The 23,614-nt window shown below is 37.7% G+C and overlaps 1 protein-coding gene across 1 annotated transcript in view; it reads right to left on the bottom strand.

Annotated features, from left to right (window-relative positions):
* Window positions 1–23,614, bottom strand: part of nbeab (neurobeachin b) — a 203,748-nt gene that overhangs the window by 120,762 nt on the left and 59,372 nt on the right. Inside the window, exons 12-25 of the mRNA XM_055028191.1 lie at window positions 22,083–22,191; window positions 19,416–19,568; window positions 16,935–17,103; window positions 11,842–11,921; window positions 10,721–10,783; window positions 9,935–10,032; window positions 9,457–9,549; window positions 6,909–7,017; window positions 6,737–6,818; window positions 6,511–6,634; window positions 5,611–5,803; window positions 4,497–5,474; window positions 847–1,064; window positions 475–628 (exon numbers count right to left, since the gene is read on the bottom strand). Of these exons, the coding sequence (XP_054884166.1) occupies window positions 475–628; window positions 847–1,064; window positions 4,497–5,474; window positions 5,611–5,803; window positions 6,511–6,634; window positions 6,737–6,818; window positions 6,909–7,017; window positions 9,457–9,549; window positions 9,935–10,032; window positions 10,721–10,783; window positions 11,842–11,921; window positions 16,935–17,103; window positions 19,416–19,568; window positions 22,083–22,191 (2,623 nt within the window). The remainder of the gene's footprint in view (window positions 1–474; window positions 629–846; window positions 1,065–4,496; window positions 5,475–5,610; window positions 5,804–6,510; window positions 6,635–6,736; window positions 6,819–6,908; window positions 7,018–9,456; window positions 9,550–9,934; window positions 10,033–10,720; window positions 10,784–11,841; window positions 11,922–16,934; window positions 17,104–19,415; window positions 19,569–22,082; window positions 22,192–23,614) is intronic.

Here is a 23,614-nt window from a genome sequence, read left to right as displayed (position 1 = left end):
GAAGAAAAAAGATTGATTGAAAAAGATGTACCAGCAACAGTGATAAGGGAGCTTTGAGTAAATTGGAAACGACTTGATTTATAAGTTTGGGGCAGATTCCAGAGACAAGGACTTGAACTAACGTCAGCTCTTCAAAAGCCACAGCCTTGGAGAGATATCAGGATAAGATTAAACTATTCCTGAACCTGAGGCAACTTTAACCAATGAAGAGGACTCTTTGAGTTTAAGAGAAAAAGACTGGGCTGTTGCTCAGTGGTGGAAAAGCACTTAAATTCAAAGTCCCAAATATTTTACATATGTCACGATGTGTAATCTGAATAAAAAACACATTTTTAAACTGAAAAAGTACCACTGCATGCACATGCATATGTTATTACTATTAATACAAGACAAATATAGAGCAAAGTGGTTGCACTCAAGATCCACTAGATGGCAATATTTCCTTTCCCTTGAGTGGGATACAGATGCACTTACAGAGGGAGAGGTGGCCGCAGAAAGAAGGGGCAAAATCCCTCCACAGGCGATGATTATGTTGTCTACCATTTGGGAGATGAGATGGATGGTGTTGTGGACAAAAATTATGTTTTCATTGCTATTAACAAAGTCCATGACAGATTTGGTGCAGTGGCTGCAGAGAGACATGGGGACAGGGTTAAAGTCATAACAGTTTTTTGTTTTGTTTTTTTGGGGAGGGGAGTTGTTTGCATTTACAGTATTTAGCCTGAGCCATTCTTATCCGATCAGCAATTGCTACGCAGAAACTCCCCTCCAAAAAATTACAGGACTGCCCCTTTGATTTAAACTCCCTCTACAATTACTCCAGTTCACATAATACATTTAACACACCTTCTCCAGGCATGGACATCACTCTCCAGAGCAAATAGCAGGTCAGTGAGCAGTCTCTGGTGCATGGGTGACCATTTGAACTCTGGAATGCGGAACATTGTAGTGCGGGGACCAGGGCTGAACTGATGTCGCTGTTCCTCTGTTATGGGGACGGCCCTAAAGCCAAGGTCCGCTCGTATGTCCTTTTCCAGCTGAGAGACTGGGCGTCCATGCACACCCTGATGGAAGAGCAATTTATCACCAAAACAAATACAGCCTGGAAGGCACATGCAGTGTGATGCTTGTAGAATGTGGAGGATAGATGGCAATCCAATAGCTCTGATCATGACCACAATCATAAAATAAAGAGCAATTGTCAGACCATTCACCATGAAAAACAAACCTGACGGTTTAAAGTATTTAGTTATGTGACATCTTTTTGCTTGCTGGTGCAAAAAAAGTGTATTATATACTCAATGAGACTTCTGACATAAGATGAATGAGTCAGCAAGATGCAGCATAAAAATCAGAAACAATGAATTCAACATAAGCAATTTTGTAACAGAGAGAGAAAAATGGCCTTAAAAGTGAAAGCTGCGCGTTGCTCACCCACAGTCAGTGACCCAATCTAGAGAAAGAGCTTAACCTCTAAAAAAAGCACAGAGGGAAAAAAGAGCAGATCCCAAGCAACTGTTGTAGAATAACGTGTTGTCTCTTCCTCCCTTATATTGCCTCAGTTAACTATTCCAGCAACCCAGATTCCTGAGTCTCAAAGGGATGATGCCTTATGTGCACCAGGCCTTCCTGTCCCCATTACATCCACAGTGCAGAGAAAATGATCTCTGTGGCTCTGTTGATACAGAACAGTGCACTTGGGGCCAAACAGTAACAACCTCCTTTTCACCTTCCTCTTTGATGCAAGGGCTGCCCTGTTATTTTTTAAAGTCATTCTTTGTTTCCCCATGTTTAAGAAGTTGTCTGTCTTATTTGATCACTTGTTGCAAATCCACAAAAAGGTAAATGAATTATTGGCTATGTCTACATTTTTCTTTGCAAACAAGTACTTTATAAACTAAGAAATGCCTCAAGATTTAGCTTTCCTCTGAATCACTGAACTGTGGTTATAATACGACTTTTTTTTTAGAATTGCTTCACATCTGTGTTACATAAACTCAACAACCCTTTGACATTCCAGCCCAGTACAATTTGACTACATTCTATATTTTTTTCTTCATGTCTTGTTCTTTACTTAGAGAAATTAAAACCTGTTTCAGTATACAACTTCAGTTGTATACTGAATTAAGATCTAGGGATTGGGAAAACAACTCCATGTCTTTAGACTTGTTCGTCTGATCATGCGGCTCTCTTGTTGGTGTTTGGTATTGTCTGTCTTTTAAAACATTCTTTTCAAATAGTATAATGTGTTAAAAATGAATCAATTATTTCTTAGGATCAATTAAACACAACCATATGACAAACATCTTCTTAGTTTGATGCCAGAGTCGCCATGCTTCCTCTCAAAAACGACCTATACACAAATAGGACTTGCTTTCATAAGTCTAATTAATGTTTCCCTATTTGCCCTGTGAAAGTGTTCATTAGTAAGCTGTAATTTTATGGAGCTAAAACGGTCTCACAATTCACAAATGCACCTATCAAGATTCACAAATGCACAGAATGAGATCCAGAAATACACATGAGGATATTCAAAAATCCACAGAACAAGATTCACACTTGTATTTTTGATGGAAACACAAATATATCTCAATTTACTAGCTGCTTCTGGCCCGTGACTTGCACTGCATTTGTGAGTGATTTTTGAGACTCCTGATGTCTGAATCCAAGAATGTCTTTTATATGAATGGTCCATCTGATTGGATGATCAGCAACCAATCAGATAGCTTCTTTGTTTCAGCCAATCATATGAACAGGCCACTCTCTGCTTCGCTGTCACGGTTGCTGGGCAACATGAGTAAGGCTGAAATGGGGACAGGGACATTAGACCCTCATGAACCGCTCCTGCCTGTTGGAAATGGATTTTGTCCGGTTCAAAATAAAATAAAATACAATTTAAACTATGCGATTGTTACCTGTTGGAATGTGATCGCTGCAAACTCTGGCATTGTTAGTTTTCACACCAGATATGGTTTTTGGACCTGGTTGAGAACCAGAAGTTCAAAAATTGAGACTTAAAAGCCACATTTCAGAATATAGTTTCTCAGGCCTTTGCCCAGGCTATGGGCATTGAAGAAACTTTTGGTGAACAGAAATATTTAACATGCTTTTTTGAACGCATGTTATATCGGTGACATCTCCCTCAGATGTCACCATCTTTGTCTCCCTCAGATGAAGACGGTGACATCTCCCTCCCACCGAGTTGCTCAAGGCAGGGTTGGGATTCACTTCTTTGGTGAATCCTGTTATGAGGTTTGTCCAGGAACTGATAACAATGAAGCTTAACCTTGAAGAGCTGAGCAAATCATTCGAGGGAGAGAGAAAAGACATAATACAGCTTTTTGTAAAGTCGTTAATGTGTACAGGAATCATGGAGTCTAAGACATGTCGCTGTCTTAGCTTAGAGAGACACATGAACGCATTGTTGACCAAATCTGGGCCGAAATTGAGGGACAGCGATATGAAATCCAGCAGAAATGAATTCCTGCTGTCAGTGATATCACTGAAACTTTGGACTGTTCTGCTGCATAGACGCTGTCTTTAATGGAGGACAAAGTGTCGACAATGTCATTGTCTCGTCTCTAGAAAGTCACCGGAAAAGGCACCAGAAAAAGAGAGGCAGCTTTGTTACAAGGCTTTTTTCTAGTGGTGGTAATATTATGAGATGCTATTTCACTAAATGAGGGTCAATAGTGTCTTGCTCATCTGTGCCTCTGTCAGCGGCCTCATGTCACCTCTCTGTGCTTCTGTCCATTCCAGCCTCAAGAAGCCTCCCCGTGCCACATTTGATTCCAGGGACAAGGTATCTTAGCCCTCCGGTAGCAGAAAAAAATCATATGTTTTTTGAATAACAACAAAATTTGTTATCAATCTGTTGCTAAGAAATGAGCACGTTTTCTGGTCTGCAAGTGCCACGAAATAAATGTTTACTTTTGCGAAACTTACCAAATGTAAATTTCTTGTGTCTAAGTAGATAATCAGTATTTCAAAAGAAATTATGTTTTATAAACAATAATTAATTTGGTGTTTTTTTTTTTTTTTTCAGGTAATGAACTGCTACGAAGTATAAATCAGGTTTTTGTATTTGCGCTAAATGTCTGTTTTAAAATAAAAAAAAATTTTCACTTTCTGAAAAATTCACCATCTGACTATTCTAGTTAAGATGTATAAGACAAGTAGCATTTCAAAAGAGTAAAAGAAACTTATGTTTTTTTTAACAATAACAGTATTGGTTGTTAATCTGTTGCAAAGAGACCACAGCATTTTCAGTTACTTTTGTAAAATTAAGTCACTTAAAAATTCATTACTTCTGACGCACATTGATGCTCAGGCATTTCCTACATCTGCTGAGATTTTCTTTCTTTTTGTGGAGAATGCAAATTCTACCCCTATTAGTACATTATTTGCAGTACTTGGTAATATTCAGCTTCTATTATTTTTGAATAAATCTGTACATTAATGTTTTTTGTGCGACTTAAATACAGGACAAGACTAACCTGTGTTGTGGCTGTTGTCTGAATCTTTTTCATCTCCTTGTCTTTGCCATCATCTGATCTTGCAGTCTCGGAGGCGTTGCTCCTCGTCTCTACTGCACCATTCGTCTTATCAGCCAGCAATTCCCCTTCAAATTCTGTTGTACCATCAGAGGTCTGCGGGATTTTGGAAAAGCCTTCAGGTTCTGAGTTCATGTTTTCAAGCACTTTTTTGAGTTCAAACTCCTCGTTTACTAAGATGCTGGGTAAGGAGCTGCCTGTCATGTGAGCCAGAAGGCCAATTTCATCCCTGGATCCAGCGTGATCAGGAAGCTCTGAACTCGGCAGGACCAGAGGCTCGGCTAGGTTCAGATCCGGTAGGAGATTGTCCTCAGTGCTGCCCGTCACCTTGCCAAACAGGAAATTGTTACTGTGAGGGATGTCATCCTTCTCATCATCCAGTGTAATGAGAGGGGCAGCATTCTGGTCATTCATGCTGCCCTTTGGCATCAACATACTGCTGACATTATTGTCGAGCTTCCTCACAACGGCACAGTAAACATTATCCAACAGAGAATCCACCTCAACCAGAGGCCCGTTCTCAGGCACTCCCACTGTCTCAGAAGACAGCTCTGTGTCATCCATCTTCACCTCTGTAGCTTCCACCTTTTCAGCTTTGATGTCCACAAGAAGGTCATGAACTGCAACTCTGACCCCATCTAATGTATTCTCAGATCCCCCGAAGTCTCCCTCAGACCCCTTCCCTTCAGTCAGCAGGTTGCGCGAATCGGCACTCTCATAGTCTGCCTCGCTGTCGGGGGTCTGGGAATGATCATCAATTTCTCCGATCTCAATCACACCTTTGATGTTTGAGGTCTGAGCAGAGAGACCACAGATGGTGCTGACTAAACCTTTCTTCCCTTTCTTTATGTTCTCCTCCTCCTGACGTTGGTACTCTTCATACATCTTGGCTAAATATTCTTTGTGCGCCTCATATGTCACCTGTAGAGAAAATGTAATGAAATACATATGGGATATACTGTGATCCTCTGAATATCATTTAAACAATTGGCAGATTACTTAAAAGGTCTGCCTCAGCAGCAGAGGTCAGTGGATCTCTCTTTTCTGCTGCACTCACCTTAGAATGGGCTATAGAGAGAGTGTCCACCCACACACGCCATCCTCCCCATTCATACTTGATGGCATGATAAAGAAGAATACGGAATATGTTGTACATCATCTCAGTCATTTTCTGTTCTTCTGAGTTTTTGGGGTTAATGTAGCCGAGAGAAAACATCCAGTCTTGCCATACAGAGCACTGCAACAGACATCTGTAAAATTGAAACAGTGAAAACAAATCTGCTTTATGTAAACTGGATAAAACATTGACAAATTTATGCCTAGTAAAAATTAGGTAATACTTTATAAAAGAGTCTTCTGCCATTTGACATACCAAACAAACTTGTCAGCTTCTGTGTGTTAAGAGTCTTCTTGCCTTAACCTGATATTTGACTATTTAAATTAGATAGATTAATGTAGCCCTATGAACTTCACACCTTCAACGTCCTGGTGTAAGGTTTTGTGAGGTTGAAGTGTGATTCCTTGTTTCCTTCAGTAACTGAACATCATTTGGCATTTTAGATTAACAAAACTGGTTTCATAATGAAATTTGTTCATTTGAATTTTGTTTAATAGATTCCTTTGAATCTATTTCCTTTTTCATGGAACAACATTTTTGCTACATATAAAAGCTGAGCGTCAGCTTTTGTTCATACCTCAGTAGTTATAAACGTTGAATATATTTAATAGACAAATTACATAAAAGTTTGACAACCAATTAAAAAACTAGTACCAAAAACGAAAACATGTCTTGTCATATTCTCCCTTCATATCTGTCATGACTACAGATACTTTCTTCTCTTACAAGATAATTCTATATAGGTTTCATGGATTCTCTTCCTTTTCTCCTGGATTCATTCATTGATCTTTCAGATATTTAATAAAGCAAGTGAGAAAAATGTGGTCTAAGTCTACTTGCCGTCTGTTGTCTCGACTGCTGCTGAAGAGTTTGATCATATCTGAAAGGAAGAGTCGCCGAACCTCCATCAGTTCTGTGCCTGGGGTGGAGCTCTTCAGTAGATTTGCTACAACCTTGAGAATCACTGAAAAGAAATACATTTACAAAAAAAAAAATACACACTTTGTTAATTCCAGCAATCAATTACTGTGGAAGGCAGAGCAACTTGACATTAAGCAGGCCTTACTTGGATTCTGAATCTTGACAGTGGAGTCAGGCTCAGGATGAGGTTTGTGAACTACCTGTGTGCACACCTGCTCTGTCAAAATCTGGGATGGGGAGCAGTGAAAAGATTTCCATCACACTCACAAAGTTCATAATAATTGAGCATTTATGGGAAAAACAAACAATGCAGTTACCTCATAAAGGGTGTTGTAAGTTGTAACAGACACAGTGTTGGTGTGCAGCATAAGCCTCTCGCCCAGAAGAGTAAAAAGGCTGTGTGTGTGCATGATTTCCACCTTCCTTCTGGTAATACACACACACACACACACACACACACACACACACACACACAGAACGGTGAAGTGGTGTGTTTGGAACTTCGTAAGCCACTCAAATCAGTGAGTGCCATCAGCTTGCCTCCCTATGCTCTCCACAGGGAGCCAGGCTCTAGAGACAAGTGTCAGGAAAACCGCCTGCTGTCATAAATTGGGTGAATTTTGTCGGAGGTGTATAGGATAAAGAAGTTAGCCTGTCACCAGCAGTGGCTCAAGATACCGAGGCATACTACAGGTGAATAGGTTCAACAGTGACAAACTGAATAAGAAATGCTGTCAGCCAGAGCTTCTTTGTTAAACTGTTTTTTTCTCCTTTCTTTCACGTTATAAAGCTTGGAAATTGGGCACTTAGAAAAAGAGCATCTTTTCTTTCAGCTGCATAAATATGGAGATTTGAAATGAGAGCAGACTGATGATGTATTGCCTACTGAACTGTAAAGCACAAATGTTAAAAGAATGAGGAGAAAAATACAAACTTTGCTTTCATGACACACTGTAGACAATGTCAAGATTTTTCTGACAGAATATATTTCCACTGAACTGGATGAAGGTAATTTAGTTACAAACAACTGGAGACTTTGTTCTAAAATTTAATGTAAAAAAATTGTATTGATTCCAATGTCTGTATTTGCAGAGAAGAAAAAAAGAAACATAAATTTGACCAAAATTTAAGACTGTAATTTTTGGTTTTTACATGACTTCCAAAAACCAAGTGGCATAGAGATACAAACTGTACATTTTAAAATGACTTCTCAACCAAGAGCAAACACTGATCATTGGTACCCAAACAGTATGATTTGCACATTTGTCTGCAAAAACAACCTGAAAATAAAATACTGTGGGAAAGAGCTGAGATTTACAAGGTTTTATTTCTGCCTGCAGTAGCATAACTTGGCCTTATGCCTAACCTTATTTCCCATTCGGCGTTACCACTCCCTGGCACTCCACTGCTGTGAGCACAGCATCACCGTTTATCCTCTCTGCTCACCCTGCAACCTGCATTTAAACTGTAAGTTGTCCATCCAAAAGAGTTTCTTATTATCTTTCTTGACATGATGTACTAACATTTTAGTGTTTTTGTTTCCTTTTTAACCACATCTTGAGCCTCTTTCTATCACACTAATTAATGAATAAAGGCATGATGCAAAGACAGGAGACAAACAGGTTCAACTCATGTCCACAAATAAATGGTCAAATTATTCTAAAAGAATCCACTTATGCACATTAAAAAATAATTTATATATATATTCTAATTGCATCTAGTACGGCAGTACGATAAATTCAAGTTGAGTTTATAATGTCAGTTGAAATAAGGTAAGCAAACCTCACAGATTTTAGTTTATCTCCTTGACTTACTCCTTTTAAGCAAAGATGTCGGCTGAATGTTGCAATCTTTGAGTGCAAGAATCAGACTTTTATTTTTTCAAAATTAGATACGAATCTTATTTTTTTCCACCTTCTTAATATTGTTCAGTGTTGCAATCACTGAGCTTGCGAAAGTATCAATAAAACAATTTGTTATTGGGTTAAAATTAGGTTGCTAATTTTAACCTAATTAAAATGACTAATTGTAATTAGGTTAAAATTGCTTTAACCTAATACATAATTTCCTTTTGTACTGCCATGTCCTGCAATACAAAAACCGTAAAAATTATTTAAAAGTTGTTGTGGTATTGTCAGATGAAAATCTACTTTATCTACAAAATTTGATCTCAGTTACGGAAAAAGCAATTAAATAAAAATCAAGTTTTTTTTTTAAATAGTCGGAAAGGATTTTAAGAGTACTGACTTTGTGTCATTAATAAAATCAAGTTTATGTTGGCAGGAGAGATTAGGACAGGAGAAAAAGACATTATACATCAAGGCTATGGCCTCCGGGGTCTTTATTGATGCTACAGTCCACACTATGATGAGTTCAGCATTATTTACCACTAAATCAGATAAGTCTGAGATCTGATCTAATATTTGAAATACAAAACTAAAGCAAGAAAAACTTATTGTGGCAAAAAAATTTAGATTAGTAAACCTCAAGATTAGATATTCAAAGAAAGTGCAATAAATAACTGGCCTGGGAGTAATCAATAAGCCTGAAAGAAAGATCATTGCTACTCCTCCTCCTCGTTAGCAACTATTTTGTAGAATCTGAAGCTATTCAGAAAAGTGGAGCACCCCATTTTGCAAAACTGGCATCAAGTCAAATTTTCACTGGAGTTTTTCCCGTTGAATAAAATTTTAAGGTCAACTTTAAGGTACACAACTTTCTAATCTACCCTTGCATACATTTGATGAAAGCAAGGTTATAAACACTACCGTATAACAATTTCAATTCATTTAAATTATTTATCGGAAGAGAAACAAAATATCCCATTGCTGATCTAAATCATAGCAAATGGAATTGGTTACTTACTTGTGTCCCAAATGCTTCAGAAAATATCCAAGTACTTTGAGGGATTGTACACGAATATTTTCACTCTTAGAGGCCAAGAGCTTGTAGACTACCCTGGAATAGACACATGATGCAAATTAACCAAGAAGCATGGTCTTCAGAGAATTAACTGTAGTCCCATTGATGAAGAGGCACTTCACTGGCTGGCTGACAGCCTCTTTCTTTTGGAACAAATTTGCATATGTGGAGGTCTGGATAAAATCAGTAATATTTCCTTTTGAAGAAACCAAAGTCATTTTAATCTATGCATCTGCAACTTCACAGCTAACATGAGGCAAATTTGATCATTTAATATTGCAATCCCATTGTTTTATGTACTTTTATATCCCGCTCATTATTTTTGATTCATTTATTGAACAGACACTAATGTTGTGCAGTGAGGTATGTTGATTTTTGTCATAAAATCACCATTTGTGCCTTAATCGTATGTTTTCCTTACCGTATTCCATTTCTCTGGTCAAAAGCAGGGATCATGGAAGCTGGATGCTCAGACATGAGAGCTACCACCAACTGCAACACATCATGCAGGTTTTCATCCTGTAGGAACACCATTATAGGAACACAGAAGAGACAGAAACAGTAAAGAAAACAGGAGTCAAAGAGTGGAAAAGCAGTTTGAGAAGTTTTTTTTATTTTAATGTAAATGCATTGTCCCTCTTTCCTGCACTTGTGAATTTTCCCACAACATATTCCCAGTATACATGTAGTGTTGCAGAAGCAACATAAGTAGCTAAATAAATTTCTTAGGCATCCAGTTCAGTTGGAAGATAGAATCATAATTGTCACCAGTCAGATAATGAAACAAACTCCAAAAATATCTTGCTTTTTGTGGCCTGCACTTCATCATCTGGTACTCTGGAAAGATCTCTACCTCATGGCTCTAGCTCCAGAGGTAGGTTGCAGTTTTCATGTTCTGGGCAAGCAAATGCTTTCTTAATCCCCTTATCATTAGAGGTACTGGGGATTAAGAAAGCCTAATCTGTAGAGGTCCAGAAAAATAAGAAAATTGCAGTTTTACAACAAGTAGTTTCAGACTCCCTACCCCACATCAGCTACTGGAGAACAGTTGGACTTGTGCATTGCAGACCAAAATTGAGTTGCTAGTAAAACAAACTGCTGATAGAAGAAAAATTCTGAGGAAGATTTGTGACAATGCAGCAAAGGGCAGGAGAGTGGCATAACATTGCTGAGTGAATTCCCTTGGAGGATAGAAAGAGACGTGTACCTCCTGCATTGTTAGCAAATAGTTGAGAATGCTCTGCAATTCATCCTCCTTCACACCCCGATCCTAAAAGAAAACAAAATAATAACACACTGAATCAATCCGAAGGGGAGAAAGCATGAAAGACATGTACACTAATAATCTGACACAAGCGTTTCAGGTGCTGATTATTTTTGTTTTTTCAGACGTTTTTCATAAAGGAAATTTCCATGTCATGAATTCTCACTAAGATTTGACTGAGTTTTCCAGATGTTTTTTATTCTCCAGTGAAACAGAGAATTAAATGTATTGTAGTAGAACAAATATCCAAACCAGATTGTTTATGCTGGAACAATCTGTCTGGATGATTATGTCAACCCAAACACCAGCAGACACTTTTAAGGGTCCAGTTTTTAACAATTCTAGACCGTTACCTTTGGATTAGCTCATAAGACTGCACTGTATAGCTTGTGCATACAATTTTGTTGAGTGAATCTGGATTTTCCACTTAGAATCCCAACCTTCCCAGACTTTACTGACATTCACAATGAGAGCGTTAATGTAGCTTTGAGGACTGTCTATCAGTGACCTTTCCTATTCTGCTAGCTGGACTCCGGTGTACACAGGCAGCTCTTGTGTAACAGAGGCAGTTGTGCTTTACACTACTCATTAAATTTTTGAACCAGCAACTTCCCTTGTAAGTTCTGTCTCCACACAATTAACTGAAATCACATTACAATCAGCACGTCAACAGGAGAATACCACTTAAAGAGATCTGGTTGGTCAAGTGTATTGAAAACTGAGGCTGCATGGGTTGATTCAAATATAGCGTCAAAAACAAAACTAATCGTTGAGCCTTCTTTTTAAGTTACATAAATCTATTGGGACAAAAAATCATGTTGGAGTTAATACATGCTAAAACAGTACAAAGAGCAAAAACCTCACTCATACTGGAATCCAGACATATATTGTATTTTTACATAATATTTAAATTTAAAATATACATAAAAAGATCCCCTTTTCAGCACAGCTAACTTCTTAAGGAGCTCAACAGTAGACCATTTCAAAGGATAAAGACAGAATCTCTAGATTTTCTCAGTGCAGGCGTGTGGGGAATTTGATGTATGAAGACAGGTGGGATATACCTTCAGAATGAGTTGTTTGAGGAAGAGAAGCATGAACGCCCGCAGAGAGATTACCTCTTTCTGGGTTGGCCTAGGCCCATCTGTGGTTTAAAAAAAGAAAAAGAAAGAATGAAAAAAGGATAAGAAAGAAAAGCAGATATCTTTCTTCTGATGTCAATTTTTAAGTCTAGGTTCTGAGTTTTCTTTGAGCATGTGAGAAAATTGACAAACTGAATGCTCTAAAACCTTGGGTGATTAAGCTTAGGATTTCAACAGCAACATATGTAGGTTTTTTTTTCATAGTTCTATTTTGATAAAAGAGAGGAATTTGTAAATTTGCAATGAATACAATAAGCTGGAAAGGAAAGGTCATCTGCAATATTACTTCCAAATGTGTCCATCATTTCCTGCTGCGTCTAAACTCAGACAGTCTCCCAAGTAACCTTGGCCACAACATGGGGTCCAGCCTGCCAGTCTAAGGTCACCTTATTCACAAATTGCCATCAAACCGGAAAACAACACATTATAACAGCACTGAATTCCTCTGACAACTGTAATTTATTTCTCATCCCCTTATATCCACCAAAACTAACAATATCTGATCAAATTTGTTACATCTTGTGAAAATTGAGATCTGTTTGGCACAAGATTCAAATTTTTTTCTATCAGATTTCATTTAAAATTCCCTGGTTTTTAGCCAGGCCTGTTTTTATGTACACAGAGTTAATAAGCTGCAGCTACAGCCAGATCAATAAAACCCACGAGTATTCATTAGGACATAACAGAAATCACAATACATAGAGTGCACTGACCTTGTTGTGCTAGCAGAACCCCTGCTGTTACATTAAAGGTTTGTCAAAGTTTCAGTTGTGTTAACCCATTTGTTGTTTATCCCGTGCAAAAAGCAAAGCACCAGGACAGAGAAAATCCTCTGCCACCACGGTGCTATTACATAGCACCAGCTGGGTTAAATACTATAACAAGAGGAAGTTCAGAGAAAATTGGTCACTTTGCCCAATGTTCCCCCCTCTTCTTCCCTGCACTGATAAACTCCAACCTCTTCCTTGGCTGAACACATGTTTATTTGAAATGGGAACTGATATAATGGCAGCAGACACCTGACCATCCTGCTACTTCAGCCAGTCAATGTAATCAATGATGAGGCTCCCTGAGGAAGGTGGAGGAAGGTAAGTGCCTCTGCATCCAGACACTGATTAATAGCTGGAGAGAGGCAACTCCACCAAAGGGATAGAGCCGAACATAAAAAGGGATGATAAGAACATTATTACCACAGCCACCACCTCTAAGTTATTCACAACCAATTATGTTCACCAACCCTGCATGGCCCTTGTTTCTCATTCATAGACTGCTTTAATTCCTGCATCCCAAAGGCACAAGAAGAATGAGTTTATTGAAAAACAATTTATGTCCATGTGATTATTGCTGGAATTTTATTGCAGCTTATGAATGATAATAAAGTCAAGACAATAACATGCATCCGTTATAGTTGTACAAAACTTTCCACATAAAAAGGATTTATTGCAGATTAACTCCCTGTGTCCTTGGTAACTGAAATCCTCGTTTGTACATTTGAAGCAGCATTAGCAGGTATTCGGCTGGGGTGTAACGGTACATGCATTTTGTTGACAGTTGTGGATATGAGCTTTTTAGTCATATTGTGATAATATACAGAAAAAAACCAGTGTTATTTTAAATCTGCTCACATCCAGGCCATTTATGAGAGGAATTTTACATTCTGGCATTCAACTTTTAAACATTAGCATATAAAGTGACAAAACAAAAAATAAAATCAAAGAGAACAGATAATTCTGAGACTAAACATCCACCATTTTAACTACAGTCTGATATTTGGGAACATTCTGGTTCCTAGTGAACTATAGTGATGGTGGACAAAGAAAGATGTATCAAATAGAGGCTTTAATTTTTTTTGCCTCATTAACAGTCACTAAGAATTCAGGTGAGACCTAAGGCATAATAAGCACTGTACCGCTCTTGTCGGCAATGGACTGCCACACTTTATTGAAAACACCATTTTTAAAACACATCCTGTATGTAACAGAGACATTATGCAGTTCTCATGAGCAAATTCTTGGTTCAAACATTGACGTTCAAGAGTCTGTGTGTCCTAAAAGTCAACCATCTGGAAAATAGGGCCTAACAAACCCTGCAAAGGTCTGGTCACTAGCCTGGCTATTTCCTTCCTGTGCAATTCTGCTGGATTCTAATCTCACTTCACAGCACAATAAGGCATTCCCTTATTGTTCCCGGTAGAACTTCAACCTGGCTAATCAGCGAACAGAAGGACAAGTTGTGAATAACGATGTCATTTTTCTACTCTGTTGTAGAATTATAGTCTGTCATTAGTTTTGGCAGTGGCAGAGAAGGAGGTGAACAGAACCGTTTTGTTCTTCTTTCACCACACAAGCTTGCCTATTTAGACTCTGCAATGGACCACAGAACATGACACAATGAAAGGTTTTATTTTCTGAAGAGAAATAGTTAATCTTTCCAATGATGGTGTTTTTTTTAATTCTGCACAGTGAAGGAGGCTCCACCACGATCTAAGAACCCAAAACGTCTAAAGTTCATTATCTCTGTTAATGATCTGTCCTTTAAATGAAAGACAAAACAAGCTTGAACTGGATGTGCTGACTGGCCAAAAAGCTTTTCTGCCCACCTCATTACACACCATTTGGTAAAAATGAAGCCAGCACAAAGACTCAATAGATAAGAGAGGAAAAAGCTAATATGTTGGCTGTGGATTCAAGTCTCAGGCTAAGAGAAACTGAACATCTGCCCAACAGCTGGGACAGATTTGGTACCATAACCGAATAATACATGGCTTTAATATGAGAGCACTCTATTAAGACCTGCAAAAACCACAAGAAACTAAAAAGAGGATTTGCCTTGAGATAAAGAACATGTAGCTAGTGAGATCTGTGTTAAATGTTCTCTCTGTGTCCCATAACTCAACACTTCATTATCTACTTGGTTCTCTTTTTTTTTTTTAACTTTTGTGTTTGTTTGGTCATTTCTCTGTTCAGAAGGACAGAGAGAAAAAGTGAGCTGCTCAGGCAAGGAAAGACAAATGAATCCAGGCAGCCTGAGACTAATGTACACCATGAATGTGATCCATTTTAAGATGCATCCCCAGCTGTAGTTCCTTTCGCCTTCCTTTAAAATCAAGAGGTGTAATTTGTCTTCTATTCAAAGGTCTTCATTTGGAGAAGAGAAAAGGGAGCTTAATGGACATTTGTGATTAAAAAATGGGTAGCATAAATTGGGATGGGCAAATGTTTACATGTCTTTGCAATTAAAAAGAACATCAAACAAATAAGTGTTGACAACTTTTAATTCAATAGTGACATACTTACTTTCAAGGTGAGAAGCTCTTAGTTTTATTTCAATGTATGCACATTGGTGAGAAAATGCCCTCACTGATGTATTCAATCATGTTTACAAATATAATAAACCCTGGACCATTACTCATGGATCAAGACAATCCAGAGGTCTTGCTCTATCTCTAGGCTTGACACAAATGACTGATTTTCACTCATAATATTTAATAATCGTCAAAGCAAAAAAACTGCAACATAATATTGGAACGTGATACTGGAAAAGACGAGCAATTTCTTTTTTTAAAGCATACAACCTTCTATTGACTTATGCACATGTTTTTAATGCACACACTGATAAAGTACAATCTTCTGAATAACGCATCTTGTTCAGTTTTTCTATAAAGCATTAGTTTTATTCTATTTTACAAACCATTCTTGGATATCATACAGCACAAGTGACTTGTGCATCAGTCATGCACAAGTAAATGAACTAAAGAGTGGAGCTGAATAATTCCCCTCGATCACCTCTGATCTCAGATACAAATTCTGAAAAAAACACATTACCATGTATTTTTTTTCAACATGACAATATTTGCTGTTATTAAATTGGGTGAAGATTAGGAGGATATACTGATGCATAAATGCTAGTGGTCTTGCAATTATTTTGTGTTGTGTTGAATTAAAACTTTGGTAAAAATGAAGCCATTTTTACCAAAAAATGGCTTCATTTTTTGGTAAAAAAAATGAAATAGTACTTCAATTTTGAGAAAGAAAAATCTCAACCTGTCAAAATTGAAAAACTGAAAATCTGTTTCAGAAAATAAAAGCTTGGTTGATGCATCTCCACACTGAAAACAATTCAGTATGTTAAACATCTGAGATGAGAAGTAAAGATGAAGGCCCAGTGGAATCCATCAGTCAAAATAAAATCTGATAAACTAAGCATAGAAATAAGACAACTATCAGAAGGCTATTCATTATGATAGTATTCTAACAAATCAGAAGAAGAATGAAGTTCATAAAAGAATCTGCAATATTCTCCGAGTACTTACACTCTGGGATTCATTTATCTCCCTGCAGTATTAATACAAATGAAAATTACCTGTAGGAACAATTCAAGCAGAGGCACAGAAAAAAAAATCTCTTTTGGATTAACTGACCTTTGATTGTGTGAAGAGTATTACATCAATGCTGTCAAGCTCCAACCTTCAGCACGTAAATTTTATTGGGCCTTGGTGCAGCATAAAGTGGGGTCTCGAAACCAATATAAAACAGCCCCTATATTAGAAAGTGGGTAGTTTCTGAAAAGAATAATGGATAGCAAAAAGGAAATGACAGTTCAAGGACACTTTCTTTTCCTTTACAGCCCGCTTGGTGATGTGCTGTTTCACAGACTCAGTGTGCCAGTCAGTAGACTGGCCACGTTTCATAGACTTAACACCCACAGCAAGCACCTTACTGGGATGACAATAGATGATATAGTGTGTCTGTCTAAACTCTCGGCCACAGTCCCAAAAGCTGACAGACAAACCTTTCTGTATGGAGACGAGTCATTTAAAAAGTGGTGGAACTGCTTCAATTTCTATCGTCACTTTGATAACAGGCTTCGAACTGCATACAATACTAGTTATTGGTTTCATCCCGAGATGAGAAGCCTACAACAATCCATATAAAATCAAATTATGGTTATTGCAAAAAAAAAAAAAAAGAAAGAGGAACTCAACATCCAGATGAATAAAAATGAAATATGCTCACCTAATCCCTTTGGAGTGATGCCACTGCTGCCTGTGGGATTGGAGGCCCAGTAGTAGTATTTCAGCATATGCATGAGCTGAAGGACTGTACCAACCCGACGGATTGTGTTGTAGATGGTAGCTGTGCCAATGAATTCAGCAGAAAGGTATGTATATAATGAAAGCTGAACCTGGAATAAGAAAAACATATATATTTATTCATATTAGCAATAGCACAGTGAAATTGTTGTTAAAGGCACATAACAGCTTCATCAACTAGACAAAGAGTGGAAATTAACAGGTGGAAAAAAAACCCAAAGTGGAAGCAGAGCTAAAAGATAAACCTGAAGTCAAAGTGCATAGTGAGTCTAAAACATAGATCTTTAAATGGATGTGGAAAAGTATGTGTCAATTCATGTTTTTGATGAGAACAGTCAGTCAAATTTATTGTCATCAATGTCGTGGGTGCTTTTGCAGTCTTGGTTTTTATGCACCCAATTTTTTCAGACATTTCCTATCTGCTTTGACAACTGATAATTTAGAGCACTTTTCTGTTATGTATTGCTGTCTACTGCAATAGAATGTAGTTATGCAATTCTGAAAACGAGATTTTCCTTGCTCAGAAAAATATGACAACAATATGACATCATTTGAAACCATTGCTGGTTTCAAATGATTTCACCTATAGGAAAAATACTCCAAAGAAACACCATATCTAGGTTAGTTCCTAAACTCCCTTATGAGTGGTAGAGTACACAAACTTTAGCTATTTTATATGCTGTGTGACATTTTAAAACACAAACTTTAGAAAGGTGCCCTTACAAAAAGGAAGAACACTGATTATTCTTTTTTTGAACAAAGCTTCTTTGTAATAAATGTTACAATAAACTTCTCCATCAACTCTCCTGAATGCCATCTCCAAAGGTTTCCACATCCTTCCTATAGACAGCCTTATTGCAGTTAAGAACCACATGGAGTTGAGATTTTATGGACTGGTGCCAGCAGAACCATCTGCAGATTAATTTCATGGCTGTTTAGCTTTTGTACATTTGACATAACTGTGCAATATATGCTATCTTTTATTTCTGTTATTATTACAAATTTGGAGTTGTAACTGTGTGCTTCCCATTTGCCTGTCACTTTGCTTCTGATACACTGTGTTCCCCAACTGTGGGTGGATGATATTCTACTCCATTCAATGTTCAGGCTGAATGGCTGGGATTAAAATAGCTATCTTAGTTAATACAAAAAGACGATTTTCTGAAAAAAAATAAACTGGGAAATAAAAGAAACAAAATGCAGTGAATTTTCAGCCAGGAAAAAAAACTCTCCCATTACAAACATTCACCTTCAGTCCAGGGTCCATCCAAAAAGCCCTTTCTCTTTATCTTGGCCATTTTCAGAGCAGATTCAACCCACTTTTTGTCTGATTTGGCCCTGGTTCTTATACTGGAAATGAGGAAAAAAAAAAACTACCCCAGAAAATTATTCTAAAAGATTCCTGCAGTGGTAATTCACCTTTACATAAACAGAAAGAAATGCAGTCATAAAATACAATTTATTCACAAGGTAATGTCAGGAGTCCCCTGCTTTAATGCAAGTCACACAGCTTACAGCATGCTATAAGTTGGTAGCAGAAAGGGACAGGTAAATGAATTTTACCACTTTGGCCACCTAGGAGAGTGCACCAGAGCAGTTGGCCTCAGAAATGCTCAAAGTGCTCCAACTCCTTTCATTACCAAGCTGTTTCTCTCATTTTCCATCCATCCTTTCTGATCATTACATTTTGAAGTGTCACTGGCATGCCTCTGGGCAGTTTGGTATTTCTTTTACACTTCTATCTATATTTTTGTGTGCTTCCTACCAATAATAATAAAAAAAAAACCACATTTGCCACACACACTCTACTTCTTTAGTACGTTTGATTGCCTTTTACGGGTAATTATTTAAATGTAGGATTGGAAAAAACTCCAAAACGTTTAAAAAAAATTATTTGAGACCAGTTAAACTGGAGCATAACTGCAACATTTCAATGTTCTATGCAATTTTAAAATGTGTTGCACAGGAACAAAGCACTTTAAAGTGTGCAATTTAGGACACACCACCATTCTGAGAGAAATGTACATAACTTGTAATTGGAAGAAAACAAACAAACAAAAAACCTTCTTCCTCATGCCGCAAATTGCCTTAAAACCTTTTGTTGTGTTAGTTGTGAACTTGGTTTAATAGCTTTCATTTATATTCTGAGAACAAGCTACGATTAGTTTTTACTTGTTCTTTTGTCCCTTCATTCATTCACATTTGCAGACATATTTCACCACTAGTTTTATCTGCTACCATTGAAAGCTCACCTTTATTGTCACAAAGAAAATGTCTACTTGACATCTCACTTCCACAAAAGAAACAGGATGTGAAAGAATTTGTCTTCACATTTTTACAAAGTGGTGACAAACAGTCGAGTTTGAATCTCTGGTTGCTCATCTTGTCATTTCCAGTAGCTCACCTTGGCTGGGGTATAGATCCAAATGGCTGCATTAAACAGGATGTGATCACACAGCTGTTTCAGCAGAGGCGCTCCATGTGGCAGGCCGTCGAGATACTTTGCAAAGGAAAGGAACTGCTCTAAAACAGCCCTGCTGATGTGTGCACGAGAAGACTGAAAAAACAGAGCCACAAAATAAAAAACACATTCATGATGGCATTTTAATATGCTCACTGAATTTTGAAAATATATTTAGTTGTAAATTAACATTTTAATAAACTCGACCTATAAGACTATCATAGTTGACCTGGAAACAAATTAAATTCGTAATATGCGATATAATTTCTAAACTTCCACATTCTGAATTTTCTCTCTAATGCACTGATAACAGCTAACCCATTTACTGAAAGAAAAGGCACACGAAGGTTTTAAAATGTCAGTTTCAGAACTTCTTAAATTTTCCATCATACCATTTTCACAATTTAAAGTTGTTTTCAAAAGGTGGCAAAGAAAATGTCAGAGTGACCAGAGTTTTCTCCAGCTGTGTTGAGCAAAGCACACAGCTTGGTACCACTCAGCAAAACTGTGTTGCCCTCTCACCTTGCTCCACAGGTGAGGGGGCAACAGATCTGCCCCCCTCACCTGTTGCTGCACACTACTAATCACCTGGCTGTAAGAAGGTTTTTCCCTTTCTTACAAGAAAGACAAATTCTCTTAAAAGACTGACAAACAATTTTTTTTTCTTGGACTCTTGTTTATCATACTGTGAAACTCCCAGAAACACTCACACATGGTAGAACGTAAAATTTATCAATGATTTTGGGGTAAATACTGGAGATTTCTTGGTCACGATATAAATAAAAAAATCTCTTCTCAAGTCTTAAATACTGCAGTTTCAATTCATCATTATAACATTGGTGAGAAATCGATCCACTCACTTAGTTTATCTCACTATTATATAATAAAACAAAATAAGGATATAATGGACACTTTTACAGGAAATTCTGCATGTGACAAGTGCCATTACAACACATGCCTGGTGGTTATTGTCATTCCAGGTGGGGACTATGTGAAAGGAGGGAAGAAAGAAAAATGAAGGCCAAAGGAGAAGGGAAGTTGTGGCATAAACAGATCATGAACAGATGGTGCGATATGTGAAAGTGTGAAACCTGGCAGCAGGAGGGAAGGAAGAAAAAAACGGCAGCTCTCAGGTGCCGACTATGCCTGGCTGTTAGTTTACAGCATCTGAAGCCAGCAGACAGGCGAGTCACTGAGTGACAAAGTGGAGTCATATCTCAGTGCTCTGAAAGAGACAGCACTCTGGGGATGCTGGCTGCTAGATCTGAATCACAAAATGGGTAAATAAAGACTGATGCAGAAAGTGGGGGACATGTTCCTCTGTTCGGTTCAAAGAAACGTACAGGACTTTGCCACAGGCAATGGAAGATTAGACTACTGACAGGGCTTTGAGAGTACAGACAAAACACTGTGCACCTTGATAGAACAAGACGTAGACAAGACACAGCGTACCTGGACAATGAAAGATAGCAAATAGGGTGTTCACTGGAAAAGCCGGAGACTGTTGGACTACATGAAATCGCATATCGTTCAAACATTTTAATGAAAGCAAATATGCAAAAAGAGATTTTTAAAGCTGATGCAAGGCTTTTTAAATTGGAACTTGATCTGAATTCATGAGAAACAGAGGACCTCAATAAATAAGGAATGTAATGTAAAGGTTACAGTAATTCAACTCAAAAAGTGAAACTTGTATATTTTTAAAGCGATTCATGTTTTCCAATATTTGTTAATTTCGGCTTATTCTTCAACTGTTTAAATCAAGTTTTCTTTTTGATCTACATAAGAATCTATAACGTACATATCTTTAATAAAAAGAGTAATAATTTAATAATATGTTTAGAAGTATTCAAACCTTTTGCTGTTACACAGAGATACAAAATAAATCTTTTAAGTTTACTTCCTTATTACTTAGTGACTTGCTTTGTAACTGCTAGGTGAACATGATTTTCTCAGAAAATTTTACATTACAAAATATTTTCAATAAACATGGACTTCCAAGCAGAAAGGAAGTCCATGCGATGAAAGCACTTGTTACTTGGTCATGGCTGCTTTTGGATGAATTGCTACATCAATGTATTTAAGAAGAAGATGATCAAAATTTGGATCTCTTACTAATGCAATCAAGCATTGCATCAAGATTGCAATTACTGCTTCACAATAGTTGCAATCAAGATAGTGGCTGTTTGTATAGTATGTGCACACTTTTCTACCACACTTTTTCCTTCCACTTAACTTTACAGTGCTTTGTTTAGATGTTGCAGCTTTTTTGTTTTACTCCCCCTTGTGAGAGTCAAAGGCTGTTCAGGAGGCAACTGCAAAATCAACAGACTGATACATTACTGTGTGGCTTATCTAAAAATTTAATTGGTCCAATATCCGAATTTCATGAGGACCATCATTTAGAATTTTAATCAGCTGTAAATCTTAATAACCAAAATTAAAAGTAATTCAAACATTGAAATTCCTCTATTTGTTAAAGTCTGCCCAAAAGTTCCACTTTTTCAATTGAATGGTTGAGATAAATTCACTTTTCATTACCATTTTAATTTAATGATATAGACACTTAATGGGTTTGACGGTGAAACTTTGATGAGATTGGCTCCATACCTTCTCTAGCAAGTATCCAATCACTAAAAAGCCTTTTCCTCCCAGCATCTGCTCCTGCATGGTCACAGAACTCTTCAACAGCTCAACCAAAAAGGCTAGGAGAGTGGCACTGCAAAAAAAAAAAAAAAAAAAAAAAGAGAAGAAAAGCTAAAAACTCATCAGCTTTCACAAGACTTCTTAGCAGGAATAAAATCCAACAGTCATATAGAAAATTAGATTGTTGTGGTAGTTCCATTGGCATTGTTGTAGTGGTAAAAATAGCAAAAAGATAATAAATTAACTCTTGCAGCATGAGAAGACAGTGCAGCCAAGGGAAAACAACAAGGTCATTTTCAGAGGATGTCAGCAATCAGCTGGGGAATTAAGCCCAGCCTTTTATCCCTCTTAAATTCAGAAAAGAAAGTTGGGGTTTTATTAAGTCCTCTAGAGACCACGGGGTGATCTTTGAGGTGAACTCTAACAGATTGTGTATGTGTTCATATGGGAGAGGGGGTTCAAAGGACCAAGGCATCGCCATGAAGAAAATGTTTCTTTGTTGTACAGCTTTTCTGCTGAAGCCTTTTGGCTGAAAGACAGTGGTGCTCGAAGACACTTCTTAATCGGCTTTCCCGCACGTCCTCCAATGGTTTCCACTCCAGCTCAACAAAAACAAGGCCACAATCACCCCTGCACAGTCTTGGCCATATAGTGTGCACACAGTATGCATACTCATCCAGTCTGAAGTATATTTCATATGTTGGTGCATAGTCAGCTCGAAGTCCCTTTTTCTCCATTAATTCACCTTTGCTATTACAAAGTAAAGTAAAAATAGAAATGTGTGGCAATCAACTTTGTGCTTCCTTGGTTCAGGTAATTAACAAGTAACCATCTTTCTTCTAGTGTGGTCTTCCAGTGTTTTCACTCCTGCTTTGCATTCAGGTTGGCAAGAAGAAGTATCAAAGAAAATTATTATTAAAAGGATATTTTAAAAATCACTATCTGTGCAAGGTTTTGGGAACAGAAAAACACTCAGGCCAAATAGGAAGTTAATTGCTGAAAAAGCTTTGAACTCCAATGCCCAGCAGGCTTTAGAGGAACTAAGTCTTAAAGCAACGACAAAGTGCCGTGTTTGGTAGGGGTGCACACTGTGAGCCAAAGAGGAATGCACGCTGGCAAGAGGAGAAGAGGGACGAAGAGCAGAGAGGAGTGGAGTCTTAGGAGGCAGAGAGCTTTGGGGATCAGGGATTTGTGCTCCTATGTGGCCACTCCTGCATCCATCCATGTCATTAAACTGTTGCAGTATTAAAGCAGAGCTAAGAATCCAAACTGCACACAACCGCAAAGCTTTGGGAAGACAAGCTCAGGATAAGAGGAATGAGAGTAGAGATAATGAAAAATGGACTACAGCTTTATAAACACTATTACAGGATTCAAACTAATAAAACTTCTTTAACAGATTACTTGCTCAATTGCCTCGGTTTATAGGTACTGAGAGCAATATTTGCTGTGTGCTATGCATTATATGACTTCTCTTTTTCATACGTCCAAGCACA

The sequence above is a fragment of the Poeciliopsis prolifica genome, unplaced genomic scaffold (genome assembly GCF_027474105.1).
Source record: "Poeciliopsis prolifica strain line A6 unplaced genomic scaffold, Auburn_PproV2 SCAFFOLD004, whole genome shotgun sequence".
Taxonomy (NCBI): domain Eukaryota; kingdom Metazoa; phylum Chordata; class Actinopteri; order Cyprinodontiformes; family Poeciliidae; genus Poeciliopsis; species Poeciliopsis prolifica.
Note: the sequence above shows the minus strand (reverse complement) of the source record. Positions and strands in the feature narration are given on the sequence as shown.